The 24,924-nt window shown below is 34.5% G+C and overlaps 2 protein-coding genes across 8 annotated transcripts; both read left to right on the top strand.

Annotated features, from left to right (window-relative positions):
* Positions 1–1,878: 1,878 nt before the first annotated feature.
* LOC106661550 lies at positions 1,879–18,833 on the top strand. Of its 7 annotated transcripts, none has more exons than XM_014385042.2 (26): positions 1,879–1,991; positions 7,110–7,262; positions 9,010–9,079; positions 9,139–9,244; positions 9,328–9,380; positions 9,997–10,086; positions 13,923–14,010; positions 14,108–14,326; positions 14,554–14,751; positions 14,825–15,027; positions 15,093–15,314; positions 15,373–15,504; positions 15,575–15,790; positions 15,866–16,007; positions 16,065–16,159; positions 16,224–16,280; positions 16,351–16,503; positions 16,563–16,724; positions 16,805–16,987; positions 17,045–17,161; positions 17,216–17,330; positions 17,397–17,613; positions 17,670–17,881; positions 18,051–18,155; positions 18,356–18,429; positions 18,499–18,833. In XM_014385042.2, exons 2-26 carry the CDS (start codon positions 7,123–7,125, stop codon positions 18,556–18,558), a joined length of 3,429 nt encoding a protein of 1,142 aa, XP_014240528.1. In that variant the 5' UTR covers positions 1,879–1,991; positions 7,110–7,122; the 3' UTR covers positions 18,559–18,833. The 7 variants fall into 7 exon arrangements, with proteins under 7 accessions (XP_014240528.1, XP_024085205.1, XP_014240526.1 ...); XM_014385040.2 differs by lacking the exons at positions 1,879–1,991; positions 18,499–18,833 and adding exons at positions 6,536–6,805; positions 18,223–18,268; XM_014385038.2 differs by lacking the exon at positions 1,879–1,991 and adding an exon at positions 6,538–6,805.
* Positions 18,834–20,591: 1,758 nt separating this feature from the next.
* On the top strand, positions 20,592–23,903 carry LOC106661595 (nucleolar GTP-binding protein 1). Its single transcript, XM_014385108.1, has 11 exons — positions 20,592–20,759; positions 21,143–21,313; positions 21,379–21,482; positions 21,541–21,624; positions 21,692–21,845; positions 21,902–22,186; positions 22,246–22,401; positions 22,462–22,594; positions 22,783–23,036; positions 23,108–23,530; positions 23,594–23,903. The coding sequence occupies exons 1-11, from the start codon at positions 20,712–20,714 to the stop codon at positions 23,747–23,749; spliced, it is 1,968 nt and encodes a 655-aa protein (XP_014240594.1). The 5' UTR covers positions 20,592–20,711; the 3' UTR covers positions 23,750–23,903.
* Positions 23,904–24,924: the final 1,021 nt, after the last annotated feature.

Here is a 24,924-nt window from a genome sequence, read left to right as displayed (position 1 = left end):
TTTGCATGTTGGTAATAATACATTTTGCTGATAGAACGTACAGTGTTTGACCTTGTGCTTTAACACCACCAAACGAGTCATGCTTAAGCTGCTTATTAATGAATAAAAAACTGTAATTGAACAAGACAATAGTCTAGCCAAATCCACTGTCGGCGTACTAAATTACATTAAACATTGTTGCAAGAATTGTGGGATTTATCCGAATGGTCTGCGGGATGATGAGCCTGTAGTTTGGCGACCGTTTTTGCCTGAATGGAACTGATCACGGCGTAATGCTGATAGTCTGCACTTCTGCAGTATGTGGTGTGCAAAAACAGGTGGACCAAGATTCCAGGGACATTCCAACTGAAACCAATTGTTCATATAAGTCATTAATCGTAGGCTTTGTTTTGTTACAAAGAAGAGGTATATGTGATTCCAACTGCAAATCAGCTGGTTCGAACAATGGAGACTTAACCACATCTACGATAAGTTGTTTGTTTCACACTGAAGATGTTCACCATCACATGGTATTCATCACTGAATCATTCATCACATAATTGAGCCTAGTTGAAATCGAATTAACGGTATGCTTTAATGGCACATCATCTACTTTTACCCTTGAGTTTAGCATATGCTGAACCTTAAGTCATAGGCAATACTATAGTCGATAAAGTTGGACGTAGTACCCAAAATCTGACCCAACCAAATTCACGTTGCACATCATAACTGCTTAAACGGAAATGACCCGCAGTACTACGCACCTACACTAGTTAACGTTGAAGCGTAAACCGTGTTACTGTTAATATTTATTTATTTGTTAGTGCACAGCTAGCCTTCGTTTCTTCTTTTCTTTCTTCTTCGTTTCTAAACTACCGCGGTGCTTCAACTATGCTCTAAATAGGTACGCTAAACTGAATCCGTAGACAGCTGGGTTAGCAGGCTCAGCTCCAAAGATGGTCACGACAGTCTGTTCATACCAGCGGTTCGTAATTATAGAAAACTTCCCCATATATGCCAACACATTTCCCGAACTAAATGTTCTTCCCGTTTTCCTAAACATGTTAGAATATAATATAAACGACGTTAAAGGCTAACTGGGATCGGAGAAATTAGCAGCCTTGATGATGGTTTTAAGTGATGTACATTCGGTTTGAATCATAGCATTGTTGGAAGATGGAAGAAGTCAAGCGTACGTGGCCGGGGACTTAACGTTCCCAGAACAACTGGCCGAAGCAGCTGTTCCATCGCTACCGAGATTCTGGAGGTTACTCAAGAAGGCTGGATCAGGTCACAGCGTGTCTCATCTCAGAGAAATGATCGTTTTATTGTTTCGAATGTATTTTGTAATCGACATTCTACCGCTGTTGAGTGTTTGGAAGTGATGGACGAGTTGTCAAACCTGAAGTTTAACCATTTTTATTCGTGTCCATACTTTTTTTATGTACTACGCTAAATAGAATAGCTAGTGTTGGGTCCAATGATTACACCAAAGGAACAATCTTCTGACATTCCGTTTAAATTAAAAAAATTCATGTTATTTATCTACTGCGTGTTATACAAGCAGCGGTAATTTAGTCTTAGGTATAATCGATGACTGTGTGTAGATTTGCTCATTGATGACTAGTATTTCCGAACAAATTCGTTTTCTGTTTACAGAGGTGTGGTTAGGGAAGGTTAGGGTTCCGATATTTTACCGTCCTTGCGTCGAAAGGTGCAGCCGTCCCTGTTCGAATATCCGGCAAAGTCTATCTTTTCGTGAACATTGAATAATAATGATGAAGCATAAAGAAGGGCAAAGCTACCGAGCCGGCCTCGTCGACCTGTCGCAAGGCGCGCTGACGTTAGGGACGGCGTGGAGTGGCCGGTTTGCCCCCACTATACACGGAGGCCTCGTTCGTACTTTTCCGGCCGAACCCGACACCATATTGCGTCCTTTCTTCATAACAAACTTGTAACGTTGTTTCGGTCCGCCGTGCCCTGCTTGTTTTTCGACCTTGTCTGATTATCAGGTGAGTTGTTCTAGACTTTCTTTTACATTTGTCCGAATTTATTATGATTTGACAGTCTCGTTTTTCACTTTTCTCTGTCGGCTTTTACCGATCCCCACTTCGGCTGAGCGTCCGACCAACACGTTGAATTTAACCTCAATCATTTATTTTCGCCTTTCCTTTTTTTATGGTTCTATTACTTTTAACCTTTTCTTCTCATTATTCACCACTCTAAGCGAATGTTTAAAACTAAAAATCAGTATATTGATACACAAGTTACTGTTTAAGTTACTAATATAATTTAATTTTAACCTTTCTCAAGAAAACATGTTTTTAGGTTAAACCGTATCACCGGCACATACAAAATAATATTCACACAAAAAAATTTTTTTTTCTGTTTTTCGTTTCAAATTACACAAAATTCTTTTGTCTGAATATTGGGATCTATAACCCATAATGAAACCAATCGCAGAAGACTGGTATAAGACCTCCCCTTATCTGTCGATGAAGTCATCTTGCCAAAGCAAAATTTAGCCTTGTCACACATACCTAGGCCTAAATCACTATTATACTACTTAACGCAGTGCATAAAAAAGTATACAAACAAATATAAGCCGTTTTCGACATTTTATTTTATCGAAACTTCAAATTTTGGGTTTGGTGTAAGGGAGGTAAGCCCTTACCTTCCATGAAGTCATATTGCGAAAGCGAAATCTCGCTGTCCCACAACCATGGGTTATACCCAAGCATAAATTATTACTAAACACATACAAAAAACCTTATTTGTTTCCTATTAAAAAGAATTTCTGAAGACTTGAACTTGGGTGTAAGTCCATAACCTTAACCATCGATGAAGTCATTTCGCCAAAGCGAAATATCGTACTCACACAGCCAAGGCTTATACCGAAGCCTAAATAAAAACTACTAAAATGCGAAAGTTGGGATTTTTTCTCAGTGGGTTAGTCAGGGATCTTAAGTACTATCTTTTTCTCCCTTTTCATTGATGACCTTTGCTCTATACTGAACTTGAAGGGGGTGTTCGAATTGACATCTCTAGGCCTTTTTATATTCTGATGATGTTTTGTTTTGAGCCGAAAATCGTGTAAATTTACAGAGGGATATAAAAACATAAAAGATATTTCGAATAATATAATCTTACTATCAACCTCATCAAATCCGAGGTGGTAGTTTTTAGAAAGGGTGGTAGACTTGCACGTGTTGACCTTTTTCTCGCAAGGGATGACAGTGAAATTGTCATTAATGTCTATTGCCATGTCTATTTATGTCATCTTTGGGGTTATCAGCGGCACGATGTATTTGAGAAATTCAGAGATTTTAAATCAAAAAGCTCTTTGGCCTCACTACTAGTTACATGTTGTAAAGAAACATATCTACAGACCTATTGATTGTCACACTGAGGGTTTACTTTAAGCATATCCGGAACCTATCTGATTCTCGCCTTCCAAAAATTGCCCTTGAAATAATAAAAAGCAATACGTTCTTGTTATCATACTGGCTTACCCCTATTCAGCAAATATTACCCCGTATAACTTCTGAATCAATAATATCCCTGAATGGAAGATTAACCTTGCCACACTTCTTTTAAACGTTAGTGTGCATCATCAAGAGGAGTCTGTGTGGCTTGCACTGGCATCAATTCGCTTTCAACTGTACAAAGACCTTGATCATACGGTTCCTTATTACCAGTTCATTTCTGATTTTAACTGGTATCTGATTTAGGGTGATTTACTTTAATTTCATATTAGTCTGACCGTTAGCCAAAATGTATGTTGAGTTTTTATCATTTACTCTCCGCTTACTCGGTAGGAGATGTATATAAGATTGATGGGGTGATGCAAGACAGTTCACTTACTTCCGTTCCATGAATATGATATTGGTTTGTCAACACCGTTCAGTCGAATACCCGGACGAGATCATTCTTTTCGAATGGCATCTGCCACAAAAACATTGACCTTGTGACAAATGACACATATTGCTCTCTTAGTAATCTTGTAACAGATACAAAACTAGCTTTCCTTCTTTTTGGTTCGAAATCCATCTTTTCGTCCAAGCCGACAGAGATTTCCATTTCGTACGCCTGATGTCCTGGCGCAGTAAACCAACTCCACCATCAAGGATACCGCAGCCAACTTTAATAACGTTTTCCGATCCATATTAAAAATGGGGGAATGTTGAAAATTAGGAACAACTGATCTTTTCCTGTGGTTCAAGTTTCAAAACTTAAGGTTACTTGCTTGGCGCACCCACCGGAAAAGTATGTCGGTTTGTTGTACAAGATTTTTATTAAGTTAACTTGTAATATAGGGACACTGTTTCTTTGTGGTTGTCAATTAAAACTGTACCTTCAATTTTTTTTTATCAAAAAACCTACTCGCTTAAAACGGCCTATACCCTTAACTGAGTATTTTTACGCACGGAAGTACTTCGAACTTCCAGAAAGCATGCACTACGAAGGCGTAAAAAAGATGCCGCAGATCGCTGTTCTGCAGGGTGATGTGAGGTTCTACTTGAAGGGTGATGTTCTATTTGAATGTACCTCAAGAGAAAGTACGAGCTTGGAATGATCGGGATCTTTGATGGAGCCGTGAGTTGAAGAGAATTCTCCCCGGTGGGACCTCAGAAGGGGAGACTCCAGTTGTTCATTAATCAATACTCGCCCTCCTCCCGGTGCTAAAAATCAACACTAACATGACTACAGCGCTTTAAGAAGAGGAACTTTTACCAAAACCGTTTACTGCAAAAATACTTAAGTGGTTAATATTTATTAGTCACTTACTTTTATCCTTTTTCGTTGGACTTGGGTATTGCTCCTAATTGACAATCAGGCATTAAACATTTTTCTCTTTCGTCCAAATATTGAATTCATGATTTTATTAAAAAATCATTGTAATTGAACTCAGGATTGCTATCCACAAATACATTGGATCCGTCACCGATGCACCCGGGAATTTAAAATTTTTGCAGCATCTGAAGATATGCTGGTTTATTTACAGTTTGTCCTCTAGTTCGAACGCAGAACCGCTAGAGTGGCAAACACGAGTCAAACGATCTTACCTCTCGGCCACCGCGGTCCTCCACCTATAGGTCATAGAAGTCATTGCGAGGTGCTGGTGTTATGGTACAACGACAGAAGATAAAAATTATGGTACAACGACAGAAGATAAAAATTGTAGTACTCTTCAAATGGATAACCTCTCCTAAAATTTATTGTTGGCTTAGTTCTACCGCATCTACTTTGTTGTAGTTATTGCAATGTACTAAAGCACTACAAAGAAACTAGTTTAAAATTACTATCTTATCTTTGCGGGTCCTGTCCTCCCCATGAGTTTATGCCAGAAGTTACTTTCATTTGAGTTGCAATATTCACCAGCAAGCTACCTAAGCTTAGGTTCCAACCTTCCTGCTTGTGCCCAATTGTCCATCCATAGTTAAAGATTACTTATCACCTAATGAATAACCTCTCCCAAAATTGGTTTGTTCTACCGCTAATACATTGTAATTGCACAAGCAGATTTTGTAAAGAAGCAGAGGAGACATCAACACGCCAAACTGTGGCGCTACATTTTTCCGCAAGAGGAAGTGCTTTGGGATGTACAATGTAACGTAGAAGAAATTCAAACACTGAAACCGGGCCTACTAATTGTTGAATTTGGACTTACCTGTGTAATATAGGCACAGAACGGGGGATATAATACAACAGCTCTTAAAGGCCGCGGTATAATATACACCTCGACTAATACATTAATATCTTCATTTAGACAAACCATTGCGAGGTACTCATGTCATATAGAACGTAGTTTAAGATGTTACTGGTATATGGAATGTCCTCATCTAAACTTCATCTCTAGTTTAGTTCTACCGCTAATGCCTGTGGCGGGAGGTTAATTGGTAAAAAGTAGTTTTCCATATTTTGTACGTTGATTACGATGCAGTATCATCCACCCTAATATTGGTGACCCCTGCCCAAAAAACCTAACATTAGTTGTTGGTAGTTGAGTACTACCGAGTCATTCCGGTTGTGAAAACTAACGGATCTGGAAGATGGCGTTCGATGAACGTCAGGCAACGCCATCCAAGCCGGACGACCACGACTTGAAGTCGCAAGAATCTAAGTAAAACCCCGGTTCGCACAAGTAGGGGCACAATTCCGGAACGCTTAACTATCCAGAGATCAGTCGAAGTACGATTTGGTAGTGACGTCGTAGACAGCAAGGTGTTAGGCCAGATAATCGACAGTATTCTATCCCCTCCAACTCAAAAAGAAAATACTTAGCGGATCGCCACATGTTGCCGGCTTGGTATAAAGAAACAGTTAAAAATTATGGTATTCTTCAAGCGGATAATCTCTCCCAAAAATAAATTGGATTTACTTTTAGTTCTACTGCTAATGCCTCTGGTTGGAATGCATGGTATGGCAGAATGTTTAAACTGTTCTATGGTTAGGGATCTAGGTATATTTTATTGTTTTGTTTTTTGTATAGTGTCCCTATCGCTTTCAATTTAATTACATATCATGTCCAGCGTTGACAGCGAGGGAGTGGTTATCGGAGGTATGGGCTATCGACCAACAACAACCTTGCGGCGGAACAGGCAAAAAACGGCATCGACCCACGATATGACCAGGGACCGGATTGATCTTTCAAAACCCTGGCATCTGGCAACACCGCTTACGCACTTGCTCATCCGGCAATGCCGGTTCTACTAAAAGGTGGGGGAGCCAGGCAACAACCCAACGCTCACTGCTCAGCCGGCGGCGGCGTTCCAAAGCTACTCTTGAACCTCGGAACGCACGCTTTTACATTGGGAGAGTGCACGTGGGTTTCCATCCAAACCGTTATAATTCATTTATTAGGCTTTTCCTTTAGATTGATTGATACCTTTATTGGTATGAGCGGCCGATGTTGATTTTTTTAACTGTTTTTTACTGTGTTTTTTTTCTTTAAAACTGAATGTTATCCGATTGAGTCAGCGGTGCAATTTTGGGTGGGAGTTCGGGTTCCCACCGAACAGGTTATCGTTTATACACAAATCAAAATAGGCCGGAATCTTATGTAGATTTGTCTTTCAGATACGCATGAATCAATGAGAGGATGTAATTTGTGTTATTATTTTCGTTAGTTTTAACGGCGTCATGCAGAATATGCCGATGACGCTTCTTCTCGATTGCTGGGAGGAAGGCTTGAGCATGACCCAGCTCAAGTTTCAAGAAAAAGCCAACAGCGAGATGTCGGAGTTCGAGAGAAAGATCAGCGAGGTGTACGACATGGTTGGGTAAGTTGATTACAAATCTACATTCTTCAAAATTATTAACAACATACGCAAAGTTAGCAATTGAGTTTTTTCTATACAGAAACAATTGTTTTATATTTATCAAAAAAAGCATACCGGTGTCAAAATGTAAATGCATCAACCTACCATCAAGTGCCAGAACTGAGAATCCCAGAAATGCTCTACCCCCTCCATTTGTCAATTCTGCCACTACCAGATTTTTCTTCAGTGACACATACCAATCTAAAAAAATAAGTGCCAAATACCAAATTTGCTCTAAATCATTTAACATTTTTTATGTAATTCTCACCTTCAGCATTATAAAAAAATTATCAATTTTATCAATATTAGTATCACTGACATTGACAATTCAATAAATACGCATTCAATGATTGGGATCCGATTGTTGGGAATTTTTTGGAGGATTATTTGCTTTCATGTAAATTCCAGCATCAACGATGATTAGGTCATCCCACAATTATGAAAAAATCCTTTAAATTTCGTACTATTAACAAATTGTAACCCTGCCTTCAGTAGTGGTCACTATTTTTCTTTTTAATAAATGATTATTTCGAGATCATGAGATGCGGTTTGGTGTGACGTAGGTTTGGAAAAACATTTTCTTTATCCTGCCAACGTTTTGATCTTTATTGAGATCATCTTCAGTACACAGAAAATAAACACTTTGAGCCCTGAAGATTATCTCAATAAAGATCGAAACATTGGCACGATAAAGAAAATGTTTTTCTAAATCTACGTCACACCAAACCGCATCTCAAGATCTCCAAATAATCATTAATTAATGATTACTAAATACCACACATTTTTAATAAATTTTGACTAACCGTAAATATAACAAATACTAAAAATAATCGTATTCTATCAAATGTAAAATTTATAAATCCTTCACTCTGTAGAATTAAATAAAAAAATAAAGCTTCCTATATTTTTTTTTTTTGCACATGTCTCAATGTTTGAAGCACAAATTTGTTTGGTCCTCTATAATGCCCTGACATTGGCTCTTCTGACGATTCGTTCAGGCAACGGCCTGATTTCTTAACTATATTTTGAAATACATAAAAACTGAGGATAAAATAAATTTTGTTGTTAACCATTTCTTCATTGACGTAATAACAATCCATAAATCAAGGCGCAAAACAGTAAACAACTTGATATTATGACATTTAAAAAATAAGTAAATATACTTATAAGCACTTTAAATAAATGTTTATAATACAAAAATGCATCAGATTTGTTTCCAACAAAATCTTGTACAGCATTTTTCAAGTACAAATAATTTTAATGGTTTATCGAGTGTTAGAAGAGATGCTGAAAATTTAATCTTACCTAGAAGATGATTAAAATTATTATTAGAAAATGCTCTTATTTTGCAATGAAAATTTGAATTCTTACTGAAAAGGTCTTTATTTTAAAAAATGTAATTACTACCAGAATACAAAGAGAAAATAAAGGAAGAATTTCCAACTTCTTGGAATATGGCCATCCTCGGTGATAAATTGGAGGGTCAGGACTTAATAGAGTAAGGAAGGGAATTCCAGAGGTTGTAGAAACGGATAACTAAGGAGTGACTAAATGCGGTCGATTTGTATGCAATAGATTATAAATATAGGAAGGGCACCAAGACACCACAATACATACTTACCTACTAACAATTTGTACTAACATTACATTCAAATAAGCTTATTTTTTTTGTTAAGGGTCAATAAGTTGGTTTTGTTCGATATTTCAGGAACTATTCTCAATCTTTTAATGCCGCTGCACCTACCACTCCCACCACATCAAGCCAGCTGATTCTTCCGGTAATAATATGAAATAATCTATACATATAATAAAATAATAATTATATTATTGGTTGAAGAATGCCCAGCAAACGCCCCATCTAAATGGATCATATGTTGTCGTCGAGCCAAACAACCAGCTAAAGTTAGTTGTACAACCCGTACCTGCAGTGTCGCAAACTGGTCGTGAGTTTATTTTTTCCTTTAAACTTATTCATTTGGCAATTTATATATATTTTTATGTTTATGTCTAATTTCAAATTTTTTAGAAATTGTACCAACCAACTCTACCCCTGTGAGATTGCCTTCTACAGTGGGCCTTGTAAGTCTTAATGTCTTCAAGTTAATTTTTATGCATGAACATTTAATAACATACACATTATTTAAATAGAACATTTTCACATCACTACTTTAGGCAGAATGTTTATTAATATTGTTTGTAGAGTATAAAACATCGTTCATCATTCCACAGACCTAAGCAATAAATCTCATTAGTTAGTAAGATCTCGGTATAGTACGCAGTTTTCATAAATCTAGATGTAAATTGTGTTCAATTTAGGTCTGTAGTAGGATTGAGCCATTTGTTAAGGTTTTCTCTCCCTTTCTCTCTCTATCTCTCCCTTCTCAAATTTTGTATTCTATGTTTACATTTAAAAAATTAAAATATTTTAAAACTAACCTTTGATTTTAAGTTAGTTTTAATTAATTATTGTTTATTTTAAACTAAAACACTTACCTACTTAAAAAGAGATAGCCCTGTATTGTATTTCAGAATTCACATTGCTTTGTTTCAAGCCCGCACTAACTTTTTTTGATTAGTAATTAATCTAGTTTTATTGGTGGTCATCTCATTCATTATTTCTTATGTCATTAGCAAAGCTTTAATTTTTTTAAAAATCTTTTAAAATGTAATAAAGGGAAATGTCTTTTCTACAAAGGATGAGTTCAACGGCATGGTAGACATCAGCGTAGGCAGGTGTAATGTTACTTCAATATCTTCTGGAACTGGAAGGAAAATCTTGTTTAAGGCAAGTTTATAGTGATAAAAGTAATAATTGTAGTCATGTCAGGTTGAGATTATACAGTATTTAACTTTCAGACTGGTATAATTATCCTTTTTTTTTTAAAGATAGTTCCTACTCACAATAGGTTGTTTTCCAACGATCTGGATTTCGAGCCCTTAGCTCATCATCAAGTTGAAGGATTTCTACAACCAGGTCTCTGGACATGAATTGCAAAAGTGAACCCGCCGATACTTCCGCCAACGCGATGTTCCAATGAGAAGCTGGTTTTTTAATGGCGCTCAATTTGAATTTATGAAAAACGGGAATTATACTATAATTATATATTATAATGGTAAATACTGTAAGAAATTAATTATAAATTAGTGATTAAAGATAAAAGATAAAAAATTAGAACAATACCTTAATATTATTAAATTATTATAAAAATAATAACAATTAAAATAATTAATTTAATTATTTGGATGTTTAATATTATTTACGTACATATTTAAAATGGGAGGTAGATAAAAATCTGATATATTATTAATGCATTTATCACCATGTACAATTTTACATTTTTTATTTTCAAATTTCTCAAACCAATCTAGTTCTTCCCTTTGTTGAAACTATGTAACACTGTTGTATTTGAATTGAAATTATGTTTTGATTCTTTTAGACGGTCCTTAAATTCCGAAAAAAATTTCGATTTAGGCAAGTGTTCTTTTACACTCATTTTTATTTCTCTACCGTTTTGTCCTATATATTTAATATCACAATCATTCCAATTAAGTTGGTAAACCCCGCTTTTTGCCAAGTTGTCTACCTTGTCTTTAGGCTTTGAGAGGATGTTTTGAAGTGAACCTGTACTTCTAAAAGTTATTCTAAAACCTTCTTGTTTAAAAATTTTACTAACTTTTCCCGATAATTCACCAATGTATGGCAAACAACGGAAACCTAATGATTCATTTATGGTGGGGTGGCTTAAGTCCTATTGTTGATTCTTTTAAAGTTAATTTTTTTCTTCTTTTAACTAGCAACCTATCAATAAATATTTCTAGATACCGATTGTTTTTTGCTAAGGTTTTAATAGTTTCTAATTCTTTTTTATAGTTAGCAGGTGTTAATGGAAGTTTTAACATATGGTCTATGAGCCAAATGAAACCAGCAGCCTTTGGGACCATGGGTGGGAAGAATTCGCTGGTATCATAGTGTCTGTAATTGTGGGTTTTCTATGTACGTCTATTTCTATTAGGTTGTTTATTTTGGACAATTGTAATGATTGTGATATTAAATATACAGGACAAATTGGTAGAGAAATAAAAACAAGAGTAAAAGAACATTTGCCTAAATCGAACAAATTTTCGGAATTTAAGGACCATCTAAAAGAAACAAAACATAATTTCAATTCAAATTTAAAACAACAGTGATACTACTACTAAATACAGTGATCGTTTCAACAAAGGGAGAGATCTAGATACGTTTGAGAAATTTGAAATTAAAAAATGTAAAATTGAACGTGGTGATAAATGCATTAATAATATAACAAATTTTGATCTACCTCCATTTTAAATATAAATATAAATAATATTAGACATCCAAATAATTAAATTAATTGTTATTATTTTTATAATAATTTAATAATATTAAGGTATTATTCTAATTGTTTATCTTTTATCTTTAATCACTAATTTATAATTAATTTCTTACAGTATTTACCATTATATTTACTTGTGTTATAATTCCCGCTTTTCGCACGTTCAAATTGAGCGCCATTAAAAAACCAGCTTCTCATTTGAAATTGGTTGCGTTGGCGGGAGTATCGGCGGGTTCACTTTTGCAATTCATGTCAAGAGATTTGGTTATAGAAATCCTTCAACCTGATGATGAGCTAAGGGCTCGAAATCCGGATTGTTGCGAAACAACTTACTGTGAGTAGGAACTATCTTTTTTTAAAAAGGATTGAACACCGCACTCACTCCATCATTCATCATTTCTAGCGGTATAATTTTTGTTGGTTTTGTTCTTTGTTAATCAATTTGCCAAATCTTTTGTGTGCCATTGACTTCATGTGTGTTATTTATGAATATGGCTCCAAGTGTTGAAACATTGGAAAATATGTTTTTATAAACTAAACATTTAAAAATGTGTCTTCTGTCTTCCTGGCTGACTCCTCAATGAAAAATTACCTATATTTTATAAACATATTTGATCAAATTGTTTTATTTAGCATTCTATTAATCTTCAATTGAATAATTTGAAATTGAGCCTCAATGTTGTAATAAAACTGTTTAAATTGATTTAATTGAACCTCAGCTCTTATTTTTTATTCTTTTTTGGTTTGGTCTGTCAGACGTGTTTCACCATCTTTTTGGTTGTTGATTAAAACCAGTCACTAAAAATTACAAAACACAGACCACCCAAATTGTATAAACTACATTTCAATTAGTTTGAACATCTCCGATCATCCTGCCCTTCTATCTCACTGGTTTGGTTTGTTAAATGTTTCATCATCTTTTTGGTAAACAGTCACTAAAATTGAAAAAAAACACAGTCACCGAAATTGTTTTGCTTGTCAGATACATTTTATTCTTTATTATTAAGTATAATACGGGGAAAATTCCCAAGTAGTACAGTCTTACATAATAGTTAACGTAACAACATTTATATATGAGTAGTAAGAAATATGTATAAAATTTAAAAGCAGCATAACATATGCCAAGTGCAAAGTTAAAAGTAAATCTGGTACATAACACAGTACAATTCAAAATATAAGCTTCATAGAAATAGCACAAATTATTTATTGCCACATATGACAACTTTATTCAAAGTTTTCATAAAGGTATCACATTCAAGCCCAAAACCTCTATGCTGTCAAAATTATCATCAAAAGCCCACTGATAAAAAGAGATTGACCCACACTGTCTGTAACGAGTTTGATGAAATTCAGAATATTAACATCTCTTTCCTTCTACTAGGAACTAGGAAATTTTTTTACTTAATAACTCCAGACACTAATAGATCCCATCCACCAACTTCCATAAGCAACATATGCCAAGGACCAAACTACGAGTTTCAAGAGCCATGAGCCGGCATTCCTGAGCCCAAGCACCATATTCCTTTTCCTCCCATCTGAGCCCCATTTTAAAAACCATGTATTTCACGAACCTTTTCCAATTTGATTGAATAAATTTGCAAATTCCAAGGAAACCAAACAGAAGAGTCTAAAATATTCTTAATAATACCAAAAAAGTTAATTTTAATGGTTTTCAAATTGGTAAAGTCTGAGGTGTTGTCTCTTTTTGCCATACATCCAGGTTAGGGTCTTTATGACATAACATAACTAAAATATAGTTGTTTTAAATTATGATCCTTTTTTTTAGCTTCATGATTTGTTAACTTTTTCATGCCACAGACTGGAAGAATAAGAAATTATTATCATCTCCAAATATTGGCCAGATATCCAGTGGTGTTAAGTTAGTTGCCCTTAAAGTGTATTAAATTGTAATTATATTATTAAGTTAAGAATTGAAGATAAATAACAAATTAACGGGTTGATATTAATAACTAGTCTTGCCCAGTATGTATGAAATTTTTATGTTGGTTATAAGAACCCGTAGCTCAGGGTGCTGGTGGTTTTGAAAAAAACTCATTTGCAAGTATATGCTAGATTCGAACCCAGGACCTTAGAGTGGTGGGCACCATATCAACACCTTAACTGTTGCAACCACCATTACCCCTCTATGAAACATTAAATAACCATATTAGTTTTTATTATACCCAAGTATTTTCTAGGTGTATCTAACTAAATTAAAAATATCAAGTGTACAGTTTAAAAAAAAAGTATATATTTTTTGTTGCAGCCGGGACCAAGATTTGCACCAACGCAGGTAGTGTCAGCTAGAAGTTATAGTCCACTTGTAAGGCCAGCGAATATGCCTGTACAAATAGGTAAATAGTAATATTTGTCCTTATGTGCACTGAATAAATGCAATTATTAACACCTACAAAACTCAGTATTTTATTTATTTATTTTTTTTTTTCTAAGCTGGTCAAAAATCAACATTAGTTCAAGCTAGTTCATCACCAATTTCCATTGCTCCAACAACAGTTCAAACTGCTGCAACACCACCAGTTCACATTATTCCTAAGATTACTCAAACGCAAGTTCAGGCTGCTCCAGCAGGACGGGACTTGCAGATCTTAGGGTTACAGAACAACGCAGTCCCTCCTTGGAACCGGCCGGTCAAAAAGAGAATATCAAACAGTGAGCCTCAATTTCTCTTGAATATCTTCTGTAAAAAATTAACCAATTTTAGTAAATTTAACATTACATAATGTACAATATGTATGAACTAAGAATTGGTTTATACTTTAACCTTATAGTAATGCTTGTTTCTTTCTTTCTGTTTATTTTTTTCTAATTTCTCTTCTACAAATATGAAAACCTTTCACCCACCTTATCAACTACTAACTAATAAATTTAATTTCTAGCTGATGTTGTGGATTTGACTTCAGAAGACGTTACAGGAGATGAATCCTCTCACATAGGAGGGATTTTGCCCGAGGATGAAAACCTTTCCAGAGATGAGACTGAAAAGACATTTCCTTCATTGGTTGTTGTTGCAAGAGCTTTTATATCCACAAAAAGTATAAGCACAGCTAATGAAAATTTGGCTAGAAGTCGACTTGGTATCATTGGTTTTTATTATTATATTTTGAAGATTTCTAACAGAATGTTGATGTGTCAATTTATCATTTACAGATTCCAAAGTAAAACAGGTGCTGGTTCTTGGTCCTACTGCTTTGACGGAATACCTCCTTCAACAACAATTGATAAAAAGTAAACAGACATGTAGAACACATAATACACCTTGTAAATTAGGAATGTATAGCGAAGCATCGAAGCTGCCCAATTCAGGAGGATATGTTTGGGTCAGCGAGTGTTGTCCTGACGTCCTGACATCTGTAACATCAAAACAGAATGATTAAATTACCTTAAAAAAAGAATGAAATAAATGTTACAATTGCAGGTTTTTGCCGGATCCATATTTGAAGGTGCGCCTCACCCTCCTACGCTCATTTTAAAGCTCATTTATCATTGGGCCTGCCAGACATCTGTACAAAATGTCTTGCACTGGGTAAAGGTCAGCAATATTTATGTTAAAAAAATGTACACCTTTCTCCGGTCGGTTTGTGTGGCTGTTGTTCACCAGCATTTCCCCATTTTAGGAGGCCCTGGCAAAATTGTTGAAGTAAGTAATAATGTAAATGAATCATTAAATTTAACCTTAAATCTATCGTACTTTCCAGGTCGGTTTGATTAGCTTAGGAACAGGTACAACATCAGGGAAGAATATATTAAAACGGGTAAAAGTTGAAGTATTAGGTATCTATGATCAGACAAAGCGTTGGATTAGGTTAAAAGCACTGGATCCTATACCGGTAACCATGAGATTTTTTAAAAATAATTACATTAAGCCCTTACAATTAACTGTATCAAATTAATTTTCAGGATACTGAAGCTTACAAAAGAAAAAAATTTCTTCGGTGCTTACAGACTTTAAAGCAATACATCGACAAAGATTCAATCATTGTGACTGACATATGTGCTGATGATCCAGCATGGCAAAGCGTTGGATTCACGCATGTCGAACAATCTAAACAAACAGGCCTTTCGAATAAAAATGTAATGAATTACATTAGGAATATAATACCGAGAATGTTTCAAGTAATTATTTCTAAATAATTTTAACTGTTTGTTTATCACACAAATACAAGATCTAATAAGAGTGAAATTTTCTAGAATACTTTATCACTGCTGTCACGACAATTGATCCAACAGTTTTTCGATGAGCTAGTATGGAGGGAGGCATGGGGCTTCGTATCTTGCAAAGCCTATGCCAGAATTATAAGGGATATTGTAGAACTTACACGACTAGAAACAGGTAGGGGATAAAAAATAATCTATTAATAAATAATAATAATAAAAATATAATTTGTAGATATACCACTTGTTAAGATTCTAGTTAAAATTGCGACGAATCCTTTTAAAAATTGGCAATATGATAAATGGGTCGTGAATTGTTCTTCATTGCAGGTACAATATAAAGATAAATTTGTTGTTTAAAAAATATATAAATTACATTTTATTTTGATTTTAGGACTCCAATTTGGCATTACAATCAACAACGTCTTTAAATATAGATTCACCTTTTATGGTAATATGATTTATTATAAACTTATAAAACTAACTTTAGAAAAATTAATGCTAACATGCTATCTTTAAAGCAGGATTATACAGTAAATGATCCTGAGATTCAAACTGAAACACTCCAAATGACAAATGCAGAACGTGTCGGAAATAATGTATATCTCGAATCGTATTATTATGGCAGCTACGAAGGAGAGAATATTAGCAAATCTAATCCTTTATACATGGAGGTAATAAAATCCCGCTTTATTTTGAAAAATCAAACCGTAACAGATGTTCTTTTGTCTAGTGTACTCTGTGTTTCAAAGATTTTCGAGATAACGCCCAGTTCTCAGATCATCTCATTTTGCACGCACTCAATAAAAATTTCCCAAAGTGTGAAACGTACAAGGATGTTTGTAGAATATGCTTAAAAGTGCCCAATATATCGATGAATGCTCATGTGAATGCGGTAAGAAACTGAATTTTCAAATTGTGTCTCAGTTTGTAGGTGAAATCAAACCTGTTAATAATTTTCTAATTTTTAATCAGAACCACAAAGAGCCGATGAATCAGCTGAGGAGTTGCAAAATCTGTAATATACAATTTAAGCAAGAATATATGCTCATCAGTCATATGACTTCAAAGCATAATGAGCTCGAGTTACCATACACATGTGAAATTTGTTACTTCCGAACCTCAATTTTTGAAGACATACAAAATCATTTTTCAGTGGTAAATGTGGCACTTTTTTTTATAGTTATCCTCATATTAAATAACTTCTGATTTTAGGCGCACAAAAATATTTCATGTGCCCAGTGCCCGTTTTGTCTCAAAATAGTCAACTTAGTCAATGGTTTAGGCGAAGACTTGTTACACAATCAACTTTATTTTATCAAACATATTCAGGTAAGTACTGATTATGACATGTTTTATATGTTTTATAATCTGTGTTTATTTCAGAGGCATCAACTTCCGTTTAGGAGGAAATGTGATAGATGCGCATTATCTTTCACTAGTTCAGCAATACTGAAGGATCACATAGAAAAAAAACATACAGCATGCAAAACATTCCAAGGTAATTAAAATAAATATACAGTACATTTCATGTATATTTATTTTTTAAACGGTAGATACTTTTCAGGTATAACAAGGTATAAAGTAAGTTCAGGGAAAGGAATTTTAATGTCAGTACCATCAACACAAGTTCCAATCACTTTCCCCCCCGTGGACGATTACAAATCGTACAAGTACCAATTCCAGATTCCAGATGATTTTAGCGATAATCTGACATTTGATGAAAACTTGACATTTTTACTGTGCCAGGAATGCGACGGGCCCCTGTCCTCAAAGCATTTCACGTATGTGGAATTTATGATTTGAAATTGGGCCAATTTTCAATTTAAGTTTGTTACAGACGCGAGCCGATGGTATGTAAAATCTGTCAAAAGTACAAGACACACTGTTCGTATGCATTGTGCGAACACGAACTCATTTGGCACGTGAAAGACACTTCCAACGGTGTTGATTATTCATGGTTCGAAAAGGGCAGCTTCAGTAGCCCTTCGATGCAAAAACCTCTTCACTGCACCCAATGCCTTTATACTTCAACAGATGGAAATGAGATGGGTAACTTAAAATTATTTTAACCTTATTAATAAATCACATCTCATTTTGCTCAATAAAATATATTCAATATGTGGATTTGCTATAGATGGATAAAAATTGTTTACATTGACTTTTTTTGCAATGTTCCTTTATACATTTTCTAAACTTGGAATATTTTATTTTTACATAGCTACCCATATCATGACAAGCTGTCCAACAGCATTTTGTACCAAGGATAAAAGGAAGGCTCAGTTAAAAACAGGCAGTGACTTTATCCCTGAATCAGTAAATAAGCGTAAGTTAAGTTTATTAAAAGCTTGACAGTTTAAGAATGTAATTTCTTAAAATTTGTTTTCGAATAGTGTTTTTATCCGAGACAAAAATTCAGTCAATCAAGCTATCTTTGTAGTTAGTATTGTTCAGTTCAGCGCCTTAAATTTCACTTATGACACTTTTCTCGTGGATTATTTTGAAAAAGACAATGTTCTTTTCCAGGTAAAAGGAAAAAGAAAACTCCTCTTACATTAAGGAAGAGAAGAAAAACACAACCATCGCTATGCTCCGATGAGGTGAATTTTTATTTACTGGCAGTGATGATAGTCATAATTTAATTTTTTTTTAATTTTATCTTTTACCAGTCTTCAGATGATTCGACCATCGATAGCATAAAGTCTTCCAATTCTTCACAAGATACATAGTAAATGGTGAAAGGGTTCAATGCAGCAGACAGAAAGGAGAACAATCTAAAAGTCACACCCCAGGCAAATGTTGACATTTAGACAGCGTTTCAATTTTGTATATATGTATAGGTTGATGTCTATTCCTGTTTTATAAAATATGACAATTTTCATTGATTCCTCATCAACATGAATGAAACGCTACTTTATAAATATAAATATGTATATATATGATTGTTATGAATATACACTACTAGGGAGTAAGTTTGATAAATAAATTATTCATATTTTTCCTATTATTTTTTCCTTGGACCTTTATTCTTGTAAACAAAATAGTGAAAACAGAATTTTTTAAAAGTAAAAACAATAAACAAACTTTTAACTGATCTGATGACTACTATATAATTACAGTCGACTCTTGTTGATTCCAATTTCTTAATAATACGATATCCTCAGGCACCAGCTTATAGGGTATAAAAGACCCTCTGAAGGTGCTCTTAAACAATTTTTAAAAATTCACCATCCCTTCCAACATTTTTTTCAGCAAAATAATGATTTAAAAATGGGATATTCTCTATAAGTAGTGATGTTTTTGAGTTTCATGAGTAGGTGCAAGAGTGGTTGGTATAAAAATCTTCAAATGTACCATATAATTTGCACTAAAAGTATTACAATGCACAGCATGAATGACTATAATTAACTTTTTTAACCTAGGTATATTTTCCTTTCTGGTCTAGTACATATTCATTTTGAAAGGAAATAGAATATAAAAATCTCAGTCGCCAAATTTCTTATAATGTCATGAATAAATAATGCTCATGATCTGAATTAAACCCTTAGACAGGTAGGGTGACCAAAATTTTAGTTACTTGGCACATTCGCCAGTATAGGGTCTCTAAAGTATAAGACGGTGGAGGATGGGCAAAAAAAAAGATTGAATTAAAATTTACAGTAACATACAGTACAACGTTTTTGTAAACTATCACAACAGGAGTTTATCTTAGCAGGGTTGATTCTTATTTTCCACTTTCCAAAGTTATTTTCTATTTTCTTAATATTCTTGTCTGTTCACTACAACACTAACATGCCAGTAAGAAATAAATTGCTGCATCATCAGCAAATAACGGCAGGCCTGCTAACTTAGAAAAACCATTTGGGTATATCAAGAATAGTGTAGGGCCTAATATTGATCCCTGTCATACCAAATATTGTGGATGGATAGTTGAGTTTTAATTTTCAACATGGATTGAACATTGCCAATTTGTTAAGTGTAAGGCTAAAATGTACTAGATAACTGAGAAACTAGTATCAATCGTCTGTTTTAATTCCATTATGCCAGACCGTATCAAAACCTTTAGTTATGACTTATGATCAAAAGTACAACTACAGTGTACTTTTTCTTATTGAAATTGATATTTAATATAATTAGCCATTCTTCATAGCTGGGTCTGTATGGACAAAGCGGGCTGAAAACTGAATTTACTTTTTTCAAAGACTTTATTTACTGCACTCAGTAAACTTCTAAACAGTAATTCTGAGGTTCCTTTGGGTTTTTTACTGGCTTGTACAATATTATTAATCCATATTTGCATTTAGTAGTCATAATTGACCGTATTTATTATTTAATTAATTATACTTTTAATCTAAGGTCTTGGCTGAGATGGAAAAGCAAATGTCACGAGTGCGAAGATTGTGGGTTTGAATTTCACTCGTGGCACTTGATTTTTCATCTCAACCGAGACTAGATTAAAATGATTATTTTAGATGATTTCCACATTTCTGCAAAGCATATTATAGATAAAAGACAATTCAATGTATAAGTTAAATAATAATAATAACACTTTCGTAGTTAGATTTTTAAGATGTAGTTATTAGAAAGAAATATATATTTGTAAATATGAATTTATTTAATTAAAAATTGACAAATTTTATTGCTCTGATGATAAAAAGTTCATCAAAAATTATAAATAAAAGTATTCTTTTTTGTCCTTATTTTGAAAAATTGATTGTCAATGATCGAATCAAAAGAATCGACTTTCGATTCTCAAGCACATCATCAGTCTCTGAAGAATAACCTCCTTTTAGACTTTGGTGCACGTGTTTACCAGTTTCGGCCAATTTGTCCAGTCTGTGGTGGATTTCAGTCAAAAAGGGCAAATTAACGACTACTCAAAATGACAATTTACAATTTCAAGAAAATTGCCGTCGTGCCGACGGCAAAGGTGGGTTTTTATTATTTATTGTTTATATTAACAGTACTTTGTCTCTTTGCAAAGCTTTGACAGGAGAGAGTCATAGAAATCCCTAATCATGAGCTTTGTCTTTGTCTCTTTCCTAAAACCCATAGAAAATATCCATAATTTTTTAGTGTGGTCAAAGTTTTTAGTGTATGACATTGAAAGTGCACTCCCAGAAAAAAAAGTTCTATTTCTATTTACTTATCTACAAAACTTGTGCATTACTTTAAACTGACAGCTAATGCCAAATCATGCATAAATTTGAAGGTCGGATGTTAAATTAACAAAGGCTGCACCCTTTGCTTGATTCGTCATTTTATTCATTTGAAAAATATTGCTCAAGGGTTAATTGGTTTCGATGGTTTCAGGATTTTATAGACATTATGCTTTCAAAGACGCAGAGAAAAACGCCAACAGTCGTTCACAAACACTATAAAATATCGAGGATCAGATCGTTTTACATGAGAAAGATCAAATTCACCCAGCAGAATTTCCATGAAAGGCTGTCTCAGATAATACAAGAATTCCCTAAATTAGACGTGAGTTTTTGTGTCGTCAATGTCTTAGTTTGTGCAATATTCTATATTTATTTGTATTTATTCAGAACATACATCCGTTTTTCGCCGACCTGATGAATGTTCTGTACGACAAGGACCATTACAAGCTTGGGCTGGGCCAGTTAAATCAGGCGAGACATTTGATTGACAAGTGAGTGGTTGTTATTTATTTAACATTTCAAAATTTAATTTTTTTGTTCTGATTTCAGCGTTGCTAAAGATTATCTCAGGCTTCTTAAATTTGGTGATTCGCTGTACAGATGCAAACAGCTTAAACGTGCAGCATTAGGAAGGTAGGATTAAAACTTCCATCTTAAAACAATGCAAAAGTTATTTAAAATACTATCAATAAATTTGTAGAATGGCGACTATAATGAAAAGACAGAGTTCAAACTTGGATTATCTAGAGCAAGTGAGACAGCATCTTTCCCGTCTACCTGCTATCGATCCTTACACAAGGACAATTTTGATTTGTGGGTTTCCCAATGTCGGCAAATCCAGCTTCGTCAACAAGGTTTTTTTATTTAATATGAAATTTATTCCCTTGTTATGTTCTTCTTTTTTTTATAGATCACGAGGGCAGAAGTTGAAGTCCAGCCTTATGCATTTACCACCAAAAGTTTATATGTCGGTCATACCGACTACAAATACTTAAGATGGCAGGTGATTGACACACCTGGAATTCTTGACCATCCGCTTGACCAGAGGAATGTCATTGAAATGCAAGCTGTTACAGCTCTTGCCCATCTCAGAGCTGCAGTCCTTTACTTCCTCGATCCTTCTGGTCAGTGCGGATACGCACTTGACGAGCAAGTCTCTCTTTTTAATTCGATTAAACCTCTTTTCACCAACAAGGTACACAATTTAAAAAGTAAAAAATTTTACTCTTTCACTCATTTGCCTTACTTTCACAGCCGGTAATTGCAGTATGCAATAAAAATGATGTGCTGAGCCTTGACGAACTTTCAGAAGAAGGCAAAGAATGTTTAAAAGTGTTCACTGAATCAAACATTCCTATACTGAGCATGAGCACAGTCACTGAAGATGGGGTCATGAACGTTAAGCAAAGGGTAAAAATATAAAAATCATCTATCAATAATATAAAAAAATTAAATTGAACTTTGTTTTAGGTGTGTGATGAACTTCTTGCATTCAGAATTGAAAATAAAGTCCATGCCAAAAAAGTCGATGGTATTTTGAACCGTTTGCATGTCGCTTACCCGACACAGAGAGATGCCAAAGAGAGACCGCCATTCATACCAGGTATTTTATATTTTTCCATACTTTTTTCCTCCAGTGGTGTCATGTCTACCATATTAGCCAAGTTGTTCTGTAATGAAATGCAGTTTTTGGAGGATGGGAAGTCTGATGCCTCATCTGCCATCACATCAGTTCCCTTGTTTGTTAAACAAAGATTAAACACGACATTATAATAGTTTTTCCTTGTGCAGATTCTGTATGGTTGAAGAAACTTGAGAAGGCGAAAGCACTTCAAGAGAAAGAAAATATGGAAAAGGAAGGTGTCACCGAAATGGAAGTGGTTAAGAAGAAACTGGAAAGAGACTTGGAAGTCGATCTCGGCGATGACTATATCCTGGACCTTAAGAAAAATTACGACCTTCCAGAAGAATATAAGTATGATATCATTCCTGAAATCTGGGAAGGACACAACATTGCAGATTATATTGATCCAGATATCTTCAAAGTACTTAAACTCTTTCAAATTTGTCAGAATGATGTGTTGAACTTGTTAAAATTTCTTTTTTCTTTTTTTAGAAATTAGAAGAACTTGAACAAGAAGAGGCTTTAAGGGAAGAGGCCGGATTTTATGCATCTCCAAAGATTGAGCTTGACTCAACTCTCAAGGACATCAAAGAGCTTGCAGCTCAGATTAGAGAGAAGAAAATACTAATGAAAAATGAATCAAGAGTGAAAAAGTCGAGCACGAAGTCAAAGATGCCTAGGACAGCAACTCCATCCGTTAGGGCTAGGTCGGTGACCAGACTCGCAGACGAAATGAGCACCCTCGGTGTTGAGCTCGATAAGAATGACGAGAAAGCCAACTTCAAGAGGACAAGGGGTCGTTCGCGCTCCCTCACTCAACCTGCTTCCAAACGTATGAGAACAAGTTCAGAAGGTGGTTACAGAAGCGTTTCTAGAAGTGTTCCAAGAAATATTTCCGGAATTACCAGCTCAGAGGTAATTATTATTATTTTTGAAAGCATTTTTCACAAACTATTACTGATGGTATTTATATTGCAGACAAGGATGAAAGTGAAGAAAATAGCGCACAAAGCGATCGCAAAGAAGGTTGGCAAGAGGGGTCTCAAAGGAGAAGGAGACAGGTTCATTGGTACAAAAATGCCCAAGCATTTATTCTCCGGCAAACGTGGCATTGGCAAAACAAGTCGTCGTTAAGCTCTACTTTTTATGTACTTGTACATACTGGAAATATTTATAACCAAGAGGTGTTTGGAAGATTTTTTCTTTTACCTTTTTTAATTAAATATTGCAAAAATATTTAAAGGATTTAATTAATTTTCTTCTGGAATAATCTATTATATTATTGTTATCAAATATCTTAATAAGATTTATTTACAGAATGATGTACTTAATCAAATTGAACCCAAGAATTATCAAGTTTCGTCTTGAACTCACTTCTTCCCCAAAAGGCTCAAACTCCTTTCTAAAAAAAAGAACTTTTTTTTTTAAGGATTGAACATCACTCCATCATTTCTATAGCTGAAACTTTCCCTACAATAACTTATTGTTGATAGAATTAAAGTATTAATCCAATAATTAATTTTAAGTTATTCACCTGAATATTTCAGACTGTAGACAATTCATTTATTCATATATAAAGTAAATAATGTAAGTAAAAACTATGGTAGTCAAGTGGTCAATCTTGCAGTTTCACTTCCCACCATTACGACTGAAATTTTCTTTTCTGTTCTCTTTCACCCAAAAAATATAAAAAGCATTTTTCAATGTTTATGGTGATTTATTTAAGGTCAAAAAACAGAAGCAACTTTTTTCAATAATCTTTGAAAATAATCACGTTCCCAGGCAAATAATTTTCAAAATGAGTCAATTTTGTTTAAATATTTGTTGCATCCTAACTAAATTCCTGGCATTTTCCCTAATAATTTGAAAAATATGAAATTGTTTTGATCCATCCTTGTTGGCAAGTTATGAAAGTTCTCTACTTAATCAAATTTATTGATTATTTTAGCTTCCGTCATAAATCACTTTAGGAAAATAGATGTTCTACTCAATAGTTGAATTTATTCTGCGATTACGTTGTACGTCCCAAAGAATTTCGTCCTGCGAGCAAGTGTAGCACTAGTATAGGCATGGCATTGGGAGACTTTTCCTTGCAGAATCTGCATGTACCGTGTTGCATTATACCAATCTTCTTCGAATGCCTATTTAGACTGCGGTTCTGTTGGCATGTTCGTTATGGCTCTCTCTCTCTTGTAAACTCTCCCGAGATATGGCAAAAAAAATTTTCTTCAAAAAATGGAAAAAAAGGCCAAATCGAAAAACTGTCTTCACAGTAACATGCCAGTGCGATACTAAAGGCCTGTAACACT

This window comes from Cimex lectularius, unplaced genomic scaffold (genome assembly GCF_000648675.2).
Source record: "Cimex lectularius strain Harlan isolate CLEC.00 unplaced genomic scaffold, Clec_2.1 scaffold20, whole genome shotgun sequence".
Lineage (NCBI taxonomy): Eukaryota > Metazoa > Arthropoda > Insecta > Hemiptera > Cimicidae > Cimex > Cimex lectularius.
The sequence above is the reverse complement of the archived record's forward strand: the minus strand, read 5'-3'. Positions and strand labels throughout refer to the sequence as shown.

What these genes read in the sequence shown, in the direction of transcription:
- LOC106661550 (XM_014385038.2), top strand. Translation starts at nt 6,681, where the DNA reads ATGCCGGTTCTACTAAAAGGTGGGGGAGCCAGGCAACAACCCAACGCT. An exon ending in GAGGTGTACGACATGGTTGG is followed by an intron (nt 7,263 to 9,009) that starts GTAAGTTGATTA and finishes TCGATATTTCAG; the next exon opens with GAACTATTCTCAATCTTTTA. An exon ending in TGCCTTCTACAGTGGGCCTT is followed by an intron (nt 9,381 to 9,996) that starts GTAAGTCTTAAT and finishes TTTTCTACAAAG; the next exon opens with GATGAGTTCAACGGCATGGT.
- LOC106661595 (XM_014385108.1), top strand. Translation starts at nt 20,712, where the DNA reads ATGACAATTTACAATTTCAAGAAAATTGCCGTCGTGCCGACGGCAAAG. An exon ending in CCGTCGTGCCGACGGCAAAG is followed by an intron (nt 20,760 to 21,142) that starts GTGGGTTTTTAT and finishes CGATGGTTTCAG; the next exon opens with GATTTTATAGACATTATGCT. An exon ending in TCATGAACGTTAAGCAAAGG is followed by an intron (nt 22,402 to 22,461) that starts GTAAAAATATAA and finishes ACTTTGTTTTAG; the next exon opens with GTGTGTGATGAACTTCTTGC.